Genomic DNA, 15,716 nt, shown 5'->3' with positions numbered 1-15,716 from the left:
AGTCCAAAAGCTAGGCCTTTTGTTCTTCGAAGACTACCAAAAAAGGATTTTTTTCTTTTTTAAAACTAAGAATTTTTCTGCCACTTCTTATCTTCAAGATTGTCCTCAAATGCACATCTTTATTTTGTTACCTCATATTTTAAAATTGTATAGTTTAATGCAGTAATTGCTTGTGTCTCTGTGGCAAAAGTGGTATATGGTTTTGTCACATATACATGGTAAAATTCAGGAACATGCCAAAGCTCTTAGGGAATGTAAAAGTGCTTAGGATAGCCTCCTTTGGGTTTGGTGCCTTTGATTTAACTTCACAACTTTATCATCATAAGACCATTAACTCTTATAAAAAAGCCAGAGCGTAAGCAGTTAATTTCCTACTATGAGCATGTACTGTAGATTTAAGTGAATATTGGAGTTGTTAATCAGTTATGTTCTTATAAGAAATGGACTTCATACTTTTCTTTAAATACTCATTTTCTTTTTCCATTTCAAAAATCCTTTATACTTAACTTTAGCTAATTTTGCTTTTGGCACTGAAAAAAGGAAAACTGCTTTAATATTAAAAATAGGAAAAAATTAGAAACCACATTCATGATTTTTAGTTGGCATTTGAATTGAGATTCGAGGCCAAACTGTTCAGACATCTGAGTTTGAGGTATTTTTGCTTTTTTTTTTTCTTAGAGTAATAGGTAATGAACTTTTCTCAGTTATACAATGCCAGGCAAGTGCTCCTAGGGGACATATTATTGGAGCTAACTTAGTGTTTTTCTTTGCTTTCATTCTTATACAGTGTGTGTGTGTGTGGGGTATTATATGTACATCCCATATTTGTACATATATGATTATATGGGAAGTACTGGAAGTAGAGCTGTGAGTTCTCTATCTCTACAATAAACACAATAAAAGCGCTCACTTTTACTCTCACTGTGACTTATCACTCTTTCAAGCAAAAAGAATATGATTAACAGTGCATTTTAAGAGTCTCTTGGGGGAGAAAAAGTCTCTTGGAGCACACAGTGTTAAAATATTTGGGTCTCTTCTGAACCCAGACAGTCATCCAGATTTCTGCCTTAATCTGAAGATTCCTTTTTCTTGCAATTTGACTCCCGAAAACAAAGTTCATATATTAGAGGATGACACTGCAGTGGGTGATTTTTCCCAAGTGTCTGGCCTATTTATGGATTGTTTTGGCCTATTGGAGTGCTGTTGCCATTGCCAAACAGAACACCCTGCAGGGAGGTGGCGTGAGTCCCTGTTACTGTGTGTCATTGACCGATGCTGCCTTGAGTGTTAGTGACACAAAGTCAGCCCTTCCTTTTACTTTATTCCTTTTCCCAGATACACTTATTTGTAAATAAGAACCTGGCTTTCTGTCTTCATTTTTATTTTGGTTTTCCATTATTAACTTTAATGTAGAGAGTAAAGAATTACAAGGCAGTAGAGCTTTATTGTATAAACAACCGATTTGGAGGCCTTAACAAATACATTGTATTGCCTTATAGTTATTATTTCTAATATTCCTCTCTTACCTAGTGAAACCAAAACAGAAACGGTTAAATTGAAGCATCAAAAGATTTATAATTTGATCGAGACAACTCTAGAGGCAGATTTAAGATTTCGTCTCTTGAGTATCTCCTGCCTACTTTTCTTTGGTGTGGTTGTGTTGGAAAATAGGGAGCATTTCTTCCCTGAATTTAGAGCACATGTTCATTAGTAACTATAATTCTTGTATGATGACATAGACCAGGAGAGCCAGCATTCTGACCCCTGCGGTTTCTTCAGTGCCTCTCTTGGTACAACAGTGCCTTTACAGCATTCACACTAATGATGCAAAAATTACTTCTGCCTTGCTGGGAGTGAAACCTTGGCGATTGTCCAGTCATTTCACACGTCTTATCTGATGGTGTGAACTCGCTATATCCAAAATCTCCCCCTCCCAGAAGGAAACCAGCTGGAGAATATAGAAGAAAAAGGACTTAGCAGTTTTGTTTTATATTCGTGTAGATTGTTCCCCTAGAGAAAGAGTGTAATTCACTCATTATCAACTAGTAGGATAACACTGGAGAAGTGCCTTATGGCATGCAGAATTTTAAAATTAGTTGACCAGGAAATTAAATCTGTATTCAATGGCTAGCTCCACAAATGAGGATTCCATTTAACAAAAAACCAGTCTCCATTGGAAGCTTTGATACACAACTACTTGCAATAAGTTACTCACTTCCTTTGATGCAAAGTCAAAGTCATGTCTAGTCCCTTACTTAGAAGGTCCCATAAGGAATCCTAGCATCCTGCTTTAGCTCAGTTTCTGGAGTATAAGACTGTGATCAGAATGGCTTAAATGTATTTATTTTCTTGAACGTAGAAGAGTTTAGAGAGTAGGTACATCTTATCATTTTCTCCTTTTTTTTTTTTTTTTTTAAAGACGTACCATCTGATTTAGTCCTTTCTAACACGTGGCTTGTTCAGATTCATTATTTTAGGAGTCTCTCCTTTTTCTTCACTTCAGGAAGAATTACATTCTGCTTCCTGACACAAGACCTGTTAACCAATGATGGAAATTCTCCAGTAATTAATTAAAGAGGAAAAAATCATTACTTTTTCAGTCAGGTTAACAGGTGTATGTTTCATAAAGATAGCAACATTTTGAGAACATAAAGCATATTTACAATCACAGTCGTGTTTTAAACAGATCCAGATTCAGGGATATAAGATGTAAGGTCTCTGGAGTTTATCTGATCTCATAGAAATTGAGGGCTCATTCTTTCCTTTCACACAATGCTTTTTCCAGGCATTTTAATAGATATTTACCTAATAGATGTAATGTTATATATTCCCAAAACATATATATATATAAAATATATAATAGATATTTACCTAATAGATGTAATGTTATATATTCCCAAAATAATCCTTGGACATAACCATCTTTCGAATTTATCACTGTAAGCCAAGAATTACTTGAGAAAGGCAGCAGAGGAATCTCAATGCAGCAAATATACTTTGCTTTGCTAAAGCGGTAGGAAAGGGCTTGGGGGCGGTAGTGGGGGTTAGAAATAGTAGCACACTGAGATACTGACTCTCTTGTGCTAGAAATGCCCTGGTTAGCCGCCTTTATATTTATGCTGCCTTTTATGTGAACAGTGAATTTCAGCTTTTTCATGATCAAAAGAAGTATTTGACCAGTGATTTAGCCATGAATAATTGATTTTTTCTGTAATTATTGCTAACGAGAATTAATACTTCTTAAAGTAGTTTTAATTCAGTGAATCACATTTGTTTACCAGACTTCTCTGCTTTTCAAATGTATTCTGTATGCAGATATTTTCTCATACTAAGAAATCAGTAGTCCTCTCATATTCATTTTCTAGAAACATCAGTTTAACATTATCTTCTGTGACTTTTCCTTTTTCCTTCATTTTACATGAAAATCAAGAACTTTTAACATTTTTTGAAGAAGGTATGTGTCTAAAGGGCACATAGAGACATTCTGATCGTTGTTTTTCTTACATATAGTACTTTACCTATAGATATAAAATTATGATTCTGGCAAGTGTCAAATAACATTACTGATAGAGACTTTTCAAATAGAAGACTTCTTGCCTTCGGCAATGTTAATAGTTACTGTACCAGTTTTCTTTGGCACTGACAGCCTAATACTCCATATTTTTACATCTTAACTGTGATACAGAGCAGCAACATGATGTATAGCTTAATAGTTTTCAAGGCTTCAGGTGTGTGCCAAATGAGAGAATCCAACATTCAGAGAGGCTAGACGTTGTATTTTATGTTGAAAAGCTTGAGTCCTTGATAGTTCCTGTCTAGTCATTGTGTACTGGACAAGTCCTAATGTGAATGGTGTTTCATTGGAGCATTTCTTCCTTCTAGTCAATGGCAATGGAGGAGGCAGTGTTGCTTTGCCAGGCAGTTCTCCTGGGCTGCGTCATCCACTTAGAGTCTTTTCTAAAGGTCTCCATGTCATACTCAGGCAATGCACATCCTTCTCAGATTAAGAATGATGAACCTTCTCTAGCTCTGTGTTATAGTTCCCCCACATGGATGAGTGCTCAGTGTCTAAGAGAGAGCTTACCATGAAGGGGTAAGCCTTCTTTGTCAAAGTCAATGAATAGTTATTGTAAATCATGGAGTATGAGTGAAGCTTTGCTCTTGACAAATTGTGTGTGTGGTGGTGAAAGCTCTGAACGACCAGCTGGGTAAGGTACTGTGTATACTGTAGTCTTATCTTTCTAGCAAGTCCTTTAGGTCATTGAATTTGCCACTTGGCTGCAAAATGTTGAAAGACAAAACTGAGCCATGATTTGGGTCTTTGTGCATATTTCCATCCTATGGGAGACAGTATTATAGTCAGTAATACTATTCTGAAAGTGGAGAGTATTTTATTTCTTAGCAAAATTGAGGGGTTAGGACTAATTGAGAATTCAGAATTGTATTTTTTAAATATTCTTGGGAAATCAGGCTTCTTACATTAGACACAAGAGGCTATTAGAGATATAAATTCTGCCTGTATGATACCTGTCTTAAAAATTGCTCCTAAGAACTGAATTGATGTTGAAATGAGAATGCCAGTTAGAGTAAATAAGGCTTTTGGCTTAAACTAAGGCTTTTATGCTCTTGGTTTCAAACACTTGCTTTCATGGCAGGCTCATTCATTATGAAGGCAGTGAAAAGCAAAATGTTTAGCAACCAGGGGAAAAAAGAAAAGAGCTGGAGAATGAGCTGCAGAACAGAATGAGAAGTCAGGAAAAAAAGGCATGTGAGGGGAAACAATGAGGGAAATCCAGAAAGAGGAGATACAGAGGCAGCAAGAGAAATCAGTGTAAACTCAAATAAAATAACAGCAGTTCTTTCTCATATTAGTAGAATAATGTTTGGCTGTTTCATGGTTCACTCCCTGATTTTGTTCATGATTAAATTTTCCTTTTACCTATGTGATCCTTTTCAAAAGACCTGCTCAGCACAGAAGTAATAAAACTCTCATTCAGTGTACTTGTGATTGTGGGAACTTTATGTAGATTCCTTGAATATAGTAAAATAATTAGGGACGTCTGAGTGGCTCAGCGGTTTGAGCATCATCTGCCTTTGACTCAGGGTGTGATCCGGGGTCCTGGGATCAAGTTCCTCGGGGAGCCTGATTTCTTCCTCTGCCTAGTCTCTGCCTCTTTCTCTGTGTGTCTCATGAATAAATAAAAAAATCTTTAAAAAAAAAAAAAAAAGAAAGAAAAAGAATTTGAACATGCCCAAGCCTCAAAATAATTAACAGGTGTTGTATATACCGGACTCTAGGCCGCACCCATAGGCTTGGTTGGTTGGTTGAAGCATTTTTTAGAGTGTGGGCTTTTCTTTTGAGGTTTAAAAAACATATATTTAACAAAAGGTGATTTGGGAAAGGGAAAAAGGCAGAATTCAATCTTTTGAAAAAACATTTTCTTTTTTTATTCTCTTGTTTAGCCGGAGCCTTTGACCATTTTATCCTTTAGAATAACCTGCATTTCAAATAATGAGATATTAAAAAAAAAAAAAAAAACAAATAATGAGATATTGATTTATAAAATTAAGCTGAGACATTTTGGGGAAACTCAGATTTTCAGGACAAAATGGAGTCTGTTTTCTCTTGTTGGTAACAGCAGGGTAAATACCAGAGCCTCTTGGGAGGTGTGGGTGAATTTCTTAAATAGCTCTTCCTACAGAGAGGACAGGATTTTCAAGCTCTTCTCCCCTCTCTGTCCACCTGTCTCCTCACCAGTTCACACACACACACACACACACACACACACACACGCCCCAATACATTCCTCGTTGGCTCTCCTGTAGCACTTATGTTAGATGGACTGCCAATTGTGCCATGGGCAACTGGAATTCCTATTTGGTTGAATAATGACTTCAGATTTAGAATAATATTTAAATGTGTTTTTAAACATTAATATACCCCTCCTCAGAATTTAAATAACCCAATCAATATATTTTTTTTGTATTCCACCCATTATAACGCATTAAGAGTGAATAATTTTATAATTTTGTGATGAATGGAATATCAGTTTACTTTTATTTGGGTACAGTTTCAATGTTTTGAAATACTTTTCAGGATTTTTCATGTAGGTACAAGTTCCTCTGTCCTCATTGGGCTTGTTGATTGGCATTCTTTAATGGCTTTGTCTGTTTCACATCCATTTAATTGGGATATTTTAAAACTGTATCTTAAGAACTCAAAAGGCTTTTTAAAAATTCTGATATTGTGTGCTACATAATACCCCTGGGTTAGAAATAAAGTGACATATTTATATAAGCACTTCTGCTTTTGACTTTCTGTAGGTATTAGGTTGAGGCAAAACAAACACTTGAAATTTTTGATACTGGCATCTAGATCAATTGCCTAGGTTCATTTCATATTAATAGAATGAAGATTATTATAAACCTAAGAAATGTACCCTAAACAGCTTTATTTTGATTTAAAATGTTGAGTTCATGAATTTTAAGTAATTAGGGTGTATTTGTTTTGTCTCACATTTCCAAGAGATAGCCTGAGGCAAAAGCGAGAAGCCCTGATCCTTCAAAAAAATTAAATGACTGAATTAGCAGTAAATTTCCATTAACTACTAGCCTTGCTAGTTAATTTTTTGTTTCTTCAGAAGCATTTATGTAAAGTAATGTTTGTTTATGAAAAGGAATCCCAGTTCAGGTGGATATGTCTCTGTATTTCAGTTACTATCACTTTACATAATACATCTACTTTTGAGTGTCCTTAAGTCCAAATAAAGGAGAAAGAGTCACAGTTTTTAAGTCAAGTGATTCTGTGCCCCTTGCATAGCAATAGAACAACTGTCATTAGTAAATTTGAAAGTGAGCCATGTTTCTCAGGGCAAAAAAAGTTGAATCTTCTGGAGTATTCAATTCGTTCAGCATATTGCTTTTGAAATACTTTGGCTGTTTGCCATAGGATGTCCAAAGATGTTTTATAGTACAAATATCTTAATTCTTTAGGGGAAATAAGGGATGTTTCCCCCTGAGCTGAAGGAAGAATGTTAAAAAACAAGCTTATTTTCATTTATCTTTGCTAATATGGCACAATCTTTATTTGCCAGTTATCTTCTTATTGTAATTCATAATCTGTGTTTGATCAAAGACCCTTTTCAGAATCCAATAAAAACTCTGAGCCTTCTTTGCTAGACAAATGCCCATATAGCTCAGTTTGCATACTATCTCATAGTGTTTCCAGATCCAAAACTTATTGCTAGCCCCTGGTGAGGAAACTTTGTTACATCCTAGAATTCTATAGATATTATTATATAGTATATATAGGTGTATATATAATATATTATGTAGATATTATGTGCTATATATGTATGCATATATAATATATTATGTATATTATATACTATTATCTATATTCTATAGATATCTTTAGAATTCTATAGATATTATTGGTGACATATTATTGGTATCATTTTAATTTATATACACTACACATTCTATAGTTCTCTTTTTCTTATATATTTGTAACACAAAGCTAAAACTTCTTCAATGCATGTTTAATTATTTCTTCTTTATTAAGAAAGGTATTTATTGGGATCCCTGGGTGGCACAGCGGTTTGGCGCCTGCCTTTGGCCCAGGGCGCGATCCTGGAGACCCAGGATCGAATCCCACGTCAGGCTCCCGGTGCATGGAGCCTGCTTCTCCCTCTGCCTGTGTCTCTGCCTCTCTCTCTCTCTCTCTCTGTATGACTATTATAAATAAATAATAAAATAAAATTAAAAAAAATATTTAAAAAAAAAAAGGTATTTATGCTCTATTAGGAGATAATATCAAATTACCGTGCACTATACCTATGTAAAACATCTGAGATCATTGAGTAGAGCTCACAGAAGAAAAATCAACAAAGTTGTATATTCAATACCTTATTGCTAGATAAATATTAAGCCTATAAAAATGTGACTACAGGGTTATTGATTATAGAAAAAAATAATTTTAGTAAGAGCCACAAGTGAGATAATGAATTTTGGTTGTCAGTAATTTCTTTTTTTGTTCTATTTTTATCTTAGTTATGATAAAGAAATGACTGTGACAGGAATAGAGCATGCAGGGTCACTTGGATGAGGTTGGCCACCAACTCATGTCGTGAAGCTTTACATAGCTACTTCTCCCAATGGTTCTGTCATTTCCCAAAAAAAAAAAAAAATGATTTAATGACATCAGCTTTCCTTGTCACCTTAGAAGTTTTTCCCTGAAGCAATTAAAAGGGTACTTTTAAATAGCCATGATTGCACTTGAGTTTCTTAAACAACACTGAAAAGGAATGACTGAGCAGTTCAGCTGCCTGCCCCCTATAGAAAGATACTCTGCTCTCCACAGGACTCTCGTCATGCTTGGAAAGACAAGTTGTTGACTCATCTTTAGTACACATTCCTTCATTCTGTAGATTGCCTATCTAGAAGTTCAACTTTCAAGAAAAAGTTATCAAGCTTAGGAATCATGAATTTTCTGCTCTATCTTGGTTCATGCCATCTTAAACTCCCAAGTCCAAGAAGAGAGAGGAAGACCTGGAATGTTTGCCTATTTGTAGCATCTTGATTTTCTTACAATTGTGTACTCAAAAGTGTTTGGATTGGATGAAGGAAATGGTAGAAACACTTTGCAGTCCACAAATTTAGATCATGAGATGCCAGGGCTTTCCGTTACCTTATTTGACATCTGTTATTTTATTGCTCCTGCAAGTTCCAGTTCCTTGGAGGCACTTGAAGCTGCAACTTATTTATACAGTTCAGTGATGGGTTTAGCCTGCCCTCTCATGCTACTGTACTCAAAAATAAATGTGTTTTTAGAATTTTAAAATATCTTCCTTCATGTAGGTTTGATAAATTTTTTTAAAAATTGTTTTTTAAAACTGTCTTATTAGCATGATTTTTTTCTATGGATTCTTTATTTTTATAAAGATTTTATTTGAGAGAGAGAGAAGAGAGAGAGGCAGACTCCACACAACCCCCACCCCCCACCCCAACCCCACCCTACTGAACAGGGAGCCAGGACCCTGGGATCATGACCCAAGCTAAACCCCGAAGCTTAACTGACTGAGCCACCCAGGCACCCCTCTATAGATTCTTTATTTATTTTTTTTAAAGATTTTTTATTTATGTATTCATAGAGACACAGAGAGAGAGAGGCAGAGACACAGGCAGAGGGAGAAGCAGGCTCCATGCAGAGAGCCCGACCTGGGACTCGATCCCGGGTCTCCAGGATCACACCCTGGGCTGCAGGCGGCGCTAAACCCCTGCGCCACCGGGGCACTAGCTTTACTCCTATCTGTCTTGACTTTGTATCTGGTAATTATCGGTCTGTAAGTTAACATTCAATCACTAGAACCCAGTATAGAAAGGAAATGTGCATTGTAATTCTTTGGTAAAACAAAAAACCATTTTTCATGGGTGCATTGGTGCATCATGGGCAGCAGTCATTCTAACTGGCAGTGTTTATGTTGTACCTGTTGTTAAATATTTTGAATATCACTCTGCCTAGAAATAGATTTTTCCCATATAAAGTAATAGCTTTTCTATTGTAATGTGTAACCAGGCTCCTGAATATCAAACTAAAATGTTACTTTTCCCCTGCCATTTCATACTTCTTTGTATTTAATTTCAGCTCAGTTATTTTGCTTACTAGTTACCCTTTTTGGTTTATTCCTGTGAGAAGAATAAAGCCCTTAATAAAAGACACTGAAATAAATAAGAACTGATTTTTTTATGTGATCAGCAGTGTCTGAGAATATAACAGATCTTAAAGCAAGAAGAAAACCTAACAGTCATCTGCTCGGATTAAGCTGTTGGCCTGTGTCAGGAACCTGAGACTAGAATCCAGGTTTCTTCCTTCCTGGTTCCGTACCCTTTGATTCTTGTCTATTGCTATAAATTATTCTCTTGAACCCATTTAAGAATTTTCTGCAATTGAAGATGAAGTTTTAAAATAAAAAATGTAAATGCTTCAGTCCCTTTTTACTGAGCCATTGGGCTAACAATGGAGTTGGGTCATTGCTGTCTGTGCAGGATCCAACTTTTGAGTCCCTCTCATAGGACTTTAGAGATTGATTTACACTCCACTGCAGTTTTCCTTTTCACATGGAGATACTAACTTGAGCCAAGAGTACAGATTACTCTAATAGGAAGTGGCCCGTTTTTTCCATTTGTCTCTAAGATACCAAGTCTAAGTCATGTTGTCAGGGCTGCTGCCGTAGGGAATAGTCCACCAGTTTGTGCATTACGGAGTTGCTTCTTTCTCCTGCATTCTTCCTAGATATTCCCAGTCTCATCTGCTGGGCTCCCTACTGAAGTCTCTTCCTTTCTTCCCAGTTTTAACAGTGCCTACTTCCCTCTAGGTGTTCCCCCAGCACCCCCATCAGTACCATCTCTCCATAACCTCCTGGTCTCCAAAAACTTTCTCTTGTGTCTCACTGATCCCTTTTAGCACCTCTCAGAGTCACTTCTGGTTTATAAAACATTTGTCCATGTGTTCTTTCTTTATCCTGAGGACAGTCTAGCTAGCAGAAAAAGATTAGCCTAACCCATAAGGCTTTTCTCTAGGAGTAAGTGCATTTTAACACTCATCTTCTGGGCACCTGGGTGGCTCAGTGGTTGAGCATCTGCCTTTGGCTCAGGGTGTGATCCCAGAGTCCCTGGATCGAGTCCCACATCAGGATTCTTGTATGGAGCCTGTTTCTCCCTCTGCTTGTGTCTCTGCCTCTCTCTCAGTCATGAATAAATAAGTAAATAAATCTTAAAAAAAAAAAAACAAAAAACACTGATCTTCTATAGACAATGCTTTACCTTTGTTCAATCTCTGAATGAATCTAAAGGTAGGAATTTAAGGCAGGAGGAAACCTACCTATTCGGACTTAACCAGTGAACAGGATGAAGAAGATGGGGCAGACCTCACTTAGTTCTCGTGTCTCACCAAAAAGACCCCAGGGCTACCACCTCGGGGGACTAGCCCTAGTTACTTAGATGAAGTAGTCAACTGGAAATGCACTCTTAGAGACAGAGAGAAAAAAAAAATGAAATGCATCCTTGGCTCTATTGGATACTGATGCATCTGATTTATTGTTGACACGAGCAAGAGGAGTCTCAGCACCTGAATCAGTTATTGGCCATTGGGTTTCTACATGGAATCGAGGGTTCCCCCTCAACAGGCATTTCTTTATTCCTCACATTTTAGGGTATTTAAACTTCTGAATTGAGTACTTTAAATATCATAAAATGCATTTTATTTTTAGTAGTTTGCTAAGGAAATTGTTTTTCCTGGGGGCTGATACCAAATGAGGAAGTTTGGTCCAAGGTGGTGATCATACTATTACCGCATTTATTTTCAACCCAACTGAAGGGTTAGTCTGGTGAGGTCGACAGCTTTACACTTGGATTTAGCAAGAGAAGATGCTCTGGAAGGGGTGTGGTTTGAAGGAAAACAATCTGGTAGGAACAAAGTTGTGAAGCAGAGGGATGTTCTAAGGCAGCATAAGAAGGTGAGGTTTTAATGGAGGCAGCATGTGAAGAGGTGTGTGCATTTTCCAAGCCAGCGGAGGCTGGTGTTGATTCCTTATCAGAAATACCTCGAGGTTTTACTGATGATCATCACCATCCCTTAAAACTGGTTAAGTCCATTTCTGTTGCCGAGTCTTGAACCAGTGTAGCTTCTCTAATACCCTTCTCTAGCAAGTTCCTTCTAAAGCGTGTAATGGAAAATGGTGTAATGTTTTTATGACTCACTAAAATAAAATATAATCTGGAACAGCTCTTAGAGTGCAGTCATGTCAAAATGGAGAGTGATTTCAGTTTTCCAAGTTAACATGTTTCAAATCTGAGATGTTAGTTTTCTAAATGCCTTAGACTTCCTCTCTATGAAAATGTTGCATACTGATAAATGGTGGAAATGCCTATCACCCTGTGTCATTACATGAACTGTTTCCTGATTGTTTATAGGAACTAAGAGAAATACATAGTAAGCAACAACTCCAGAAACAAAAGTCCATAGAGGCCGAACGTCTGAAACAGAAAGAACAAGAGCGAAAAACCATAGAATTAGAAAAACAAAAAGAAGAAGCCCAAAGGTGAGTCTTTTCCAGTGGATTATAGGCCCATCTGGAAGGAACTTTGTTTATTGTTCTTTCTGGGCTTCTGCAAGTACCTACTGACCAGAAAGAGCCTTTACTCTTTGGTGTGTGTGTGTATGCAAGCACAAATACGTGGATATATAAATCTTGCATATATAATAAGTATCCCCTGAAGTTTTTGGTTAGTTTCCAGAGCTCTCCCAAGCTACTACTGAGTAGATAAATGGAATTATACAAGGAAATTAGGACACTTGGTCTGCTCATTTGCATGCCAATGACCAAAATACGTTTCCAGTTCACAGCCTTTTCATAACAGTGGCTGTCCAAGCGCTGGGTTTGAAATCAAAGCTCCTGAGCGCTCGCCACACAGGGTTCCTCCAGTAGGACTACAGTGTGCCACTCCAACTTCTTTCTTCTTTTCTTCAACTGCAAATTGAGCTTGAGCACAAAAGGAGAAAATTTGCTGCTGTTTAGGATACACATTTTTTTGTGTTTGAATATTTGTGTTTGTAGTTTGCTGTTTTGTAACTCTTTGTAGTAAGTCAGAGCAATTTATTTGTTAACTTTCGGTGTGTCTGATTTTGTTACTGGATATTTGCTTTTTAAATTTCAATTAATTTCGACTCCAGGGAACAAAAATGACCAAATATTTCAGTTTTACACTATAAATTGTAAAAATTGGTTACTGAAATTAGAATAAAAAATGAAGAAACATACTTTAAGCAAGTCCTTGCCTTTAGTGGGCTGAGCTCCTTTTGTTGTGGGTGTATGTAGTACAGTTGACCCTTGAACGACAAGGAGGTTAGGGGCACAGATGCCTCCCCCCCCGCAATTAGTTGGAAATCTCAATATAACTTTTGACTCCCCTAAAACTTAACTACGGATAGCCTACTGTTGATTAAAGGGAAGCCTACAGATAACATAAACAGGCGATTAACAAATATTTTGTATGTTACGTGTGTTGTGTTATATACTGTGTTGTTATAATAAGGTAAGCTAGAGAAGGAAAATGTTTAAATCATAAGGAAGAGAACATACTTTCACAGTACCATACTGTCAAATATCCCTGTATAGTGAACCCACACAGTTTACCAGTGGACAGGTGGGTAGGGTCTCTAACCAACTTAGAGGACTATTTTATGGTTTTCTTGGGATATAATTTGAGGATTCACTTCTTAGATACGCTGATTAACCCCAACTCCATCCTTTTTGTATCTTCAAAATTGATTAGATGCTTTGGTTATTCATATTGAGCATTAGCATTTCTATGGAGAAGAAATCAACACAAAATATCATAGTACAACAAGGGTAAATGTCCTGCTTATGATCATATGAATAGTACCCCAAAATTAATTTCAGAAATTACATGGTTATACACTATACATGATGACTTTTATTAGTAGCAAATATTAAGCAAAATCTATTGTGTTTTTATTGTTGTTATGAATGACAACATAGGTAGGGGACTCCTTCAAAAATTTTTTTTGTGCTTTCTTAAGAGATGTTTTGAAAGTAAGTAAAATGTTAAAGATGTAAGTTAAGAATTTTACCGCTAAATTTTCACATTCATACAGGGTAGAAATAAATATAATACTTTTTAAATGGCAAATACAAGTTTTATTTGTTTATATTATATTCCTTTGGCAGTTTTCTAATTCCAGGAGATGACCTCTGTGCGTTGGCCATGTCACAGGATAGCAGTTCAGGGTGTGGAGCCTAGAGCCGGGCTGCCTGGGATTGAACCCCAGGCAAGTGTGGTCGTGTGACCTTGGACAAGCCTTTTAATATTTCTGCCTCATTTTTCTCCCATGTAAAAATGGGGACATTAATAGGACCTGGCCCCCTGGCGTGAAGGGTAATGGAGTTAATGTCTGAGGAGGGACTAGTTATTACTATCATTGTATCCCTTTTGCACGTGAGTTTCTTTAACATGTTTACTGATTTTATAGACTGCCATGCACCAAGAGAAAAATCATCCCCAGTCTTGTCCTGTGGGTTTCAGGTTGAGGTTGTCTTAGATTTCAGGGCCTAGATTTAATTGCACTTGTCCTTTTGCATCAGCTATTTTGATAAACACAAAGTTGTCAGATTCAGAGAAATGCACAGAGACTATTGTCTAATATCGATGGCCGCTACCTAAAGGGTTCAGACAAATCTGTTGCTTTCACGTTCAGCTTTGGGGAGCTACATGTGTGTTTATTTGGCTGAGCTCTCTTATCTCGTTTGTTCCTGTGTGCTATGGGTTTTTTGCAGTGAAATACCAGTTTTATCATCGAGAAATCTTTTTGTTATTCTTGTAACCACTTGGTAAAATACATCAGAAATCTTCTGTTTTTCTGAGTCCTGTGATTTCATCTCACTCAGAATCGGAGCCCTGAGAGCCTTTGTTTTACTCGGATTGCTCCATCTGAAGTACAGTATCCCCTCTATGTGTAGCATCACATTTACTAGATGGAGCTTTTTTAGTGCAAAGACCCCGTAGCAGTGTTAAACCAGCGTTGCTTGCTAGCTGTAATCAAGCATTTTGTTGGCAGACGAGCTCAGGAGAGGGACAAGCAGTGGATTGAGCATGTGCAGCAGGACGATGAGCATCAGCGGCCAAGGAAGATCCATGATGAAGAAAAACTCCGAAGGGAAGAGAGTGTCAAAAAGAAGGACAGTGAGGAAAAAAGCAAACCGGACATGCAAGACAAGATGAGTCGGCTTTTCCACCAGCATCAAGAGCCAGCCAAGCCAGCTGTCCAGGCACCCTGGTCCACCACAGGTATTAGGGCCCAAAAGTCATTGTAGCAAATAAGTTTTCTCCGCCAGATCGCCCTGAGGAATTCCCATACCTAGGCAGCCCTGTCTTGGCTCCTTTCCTAGAGAGGGATGAGAATGCCAGTGTCCTTTTTTCAGTCGTGCAGATACTCATTCTGTGAGCTCATGATCTGCCTGTATAATCTTCCACCACCACGCCAGCCTTTGGTCCCTCTCACGCTGGGATCCAGAGCCTTTGCAGACAAAAGTGGCAAGAATGTCCTTCCCAAGCCCCATGCAGAAACCTGTATTCCAGATTTGGAAAGAACCTGTTGCTTCTCCAGTTTGCTATTTTCCCTGGGAATTACTGGGCTGTTTCAGGCACGGAAATTGGCTCCTTTTCCCCTTGGCTACGCTGATCTGTCTTTAGCCAATGCTGCATAAAACCACGTTTTTGACCTTTTGAAAACTGTGACTGTTTTTTACCTTTGATTGTAAGTGGCCTCTTTAAATCATGATAAGTGAAAGACCTCGAAAATGCTAGAAAACATTCTCTCTTCCATCAAATGCAACCTGAATGTATTTTTGAGATTTCTTGTGTGGCTGTATAATACTGTACAGCTTCACAGAAAATGACTGAGCTGAAGAAAGTGATTGTCTTTTCCTCTGTATGGCAAATTATATCGATTTTATTTGGTCATCAGTGTGCTTTTTATTGGTATACAGAAAGAAAAGAAAGAAGCACACTGTTGCATAAGGTTTGTTTCCTGTTTACAGTAGGCAGGGATGGGAGTGGGGTTTGGAGTTGGGCCCCACATCCAAATACCTGCAGCCCAGGCTGGCAAAGCAAATATATGTTTTAATGCTTTCTTT

At 37.4% G+C, this 15,716-nt stretch overlaps 1 protein-coding gene across 8 annotated transcripts in view; it reads left to right on the top strand.

The window, feature by feature from the left end:
• Positions 1-15,716, top strand: part of ITSN1 (intersectin 1) — a 215,842-nt gene that overhangs the window by 115,205 nt on the left and 84,921 nt on the right. For all 8 annotated transcript variants that reach the window (XM_072740761.1, XM_072740764.1, XM_072740762.1 and 5 more), the window contains exons 17-18: positions 11,974-12,101; positions 14,639-14,868. In XM_072740761.1, coding sequence (XP_072596862.1) covers positions 11,974-12,101; positions 14,639-14,868 — 358 coding nt within the window. The remainder of the gene's footprint in view (positions 1-11,973; positions 12,102-14,638; positions 14,869-15,716) is intronic.

The sequence above is a fragment of the Vulpes vulpes genome, chromosome 15 (assembly GCF_048418805.1).
Source record: "Vulpes vulpes isolate BD-2025 chromosome 15, VulVul3, whole genome shotgun sequence".
NCBI lineage: Eukaryota > Metazoa > Chordata > Mammalia > Carnivora > Canidae > Vulpes > Vulpes vulpes.
Note: the sequence above shows the minus strand (reverse complement) of the source record. Positions and strands in the feature narration are given on the sequence as shown.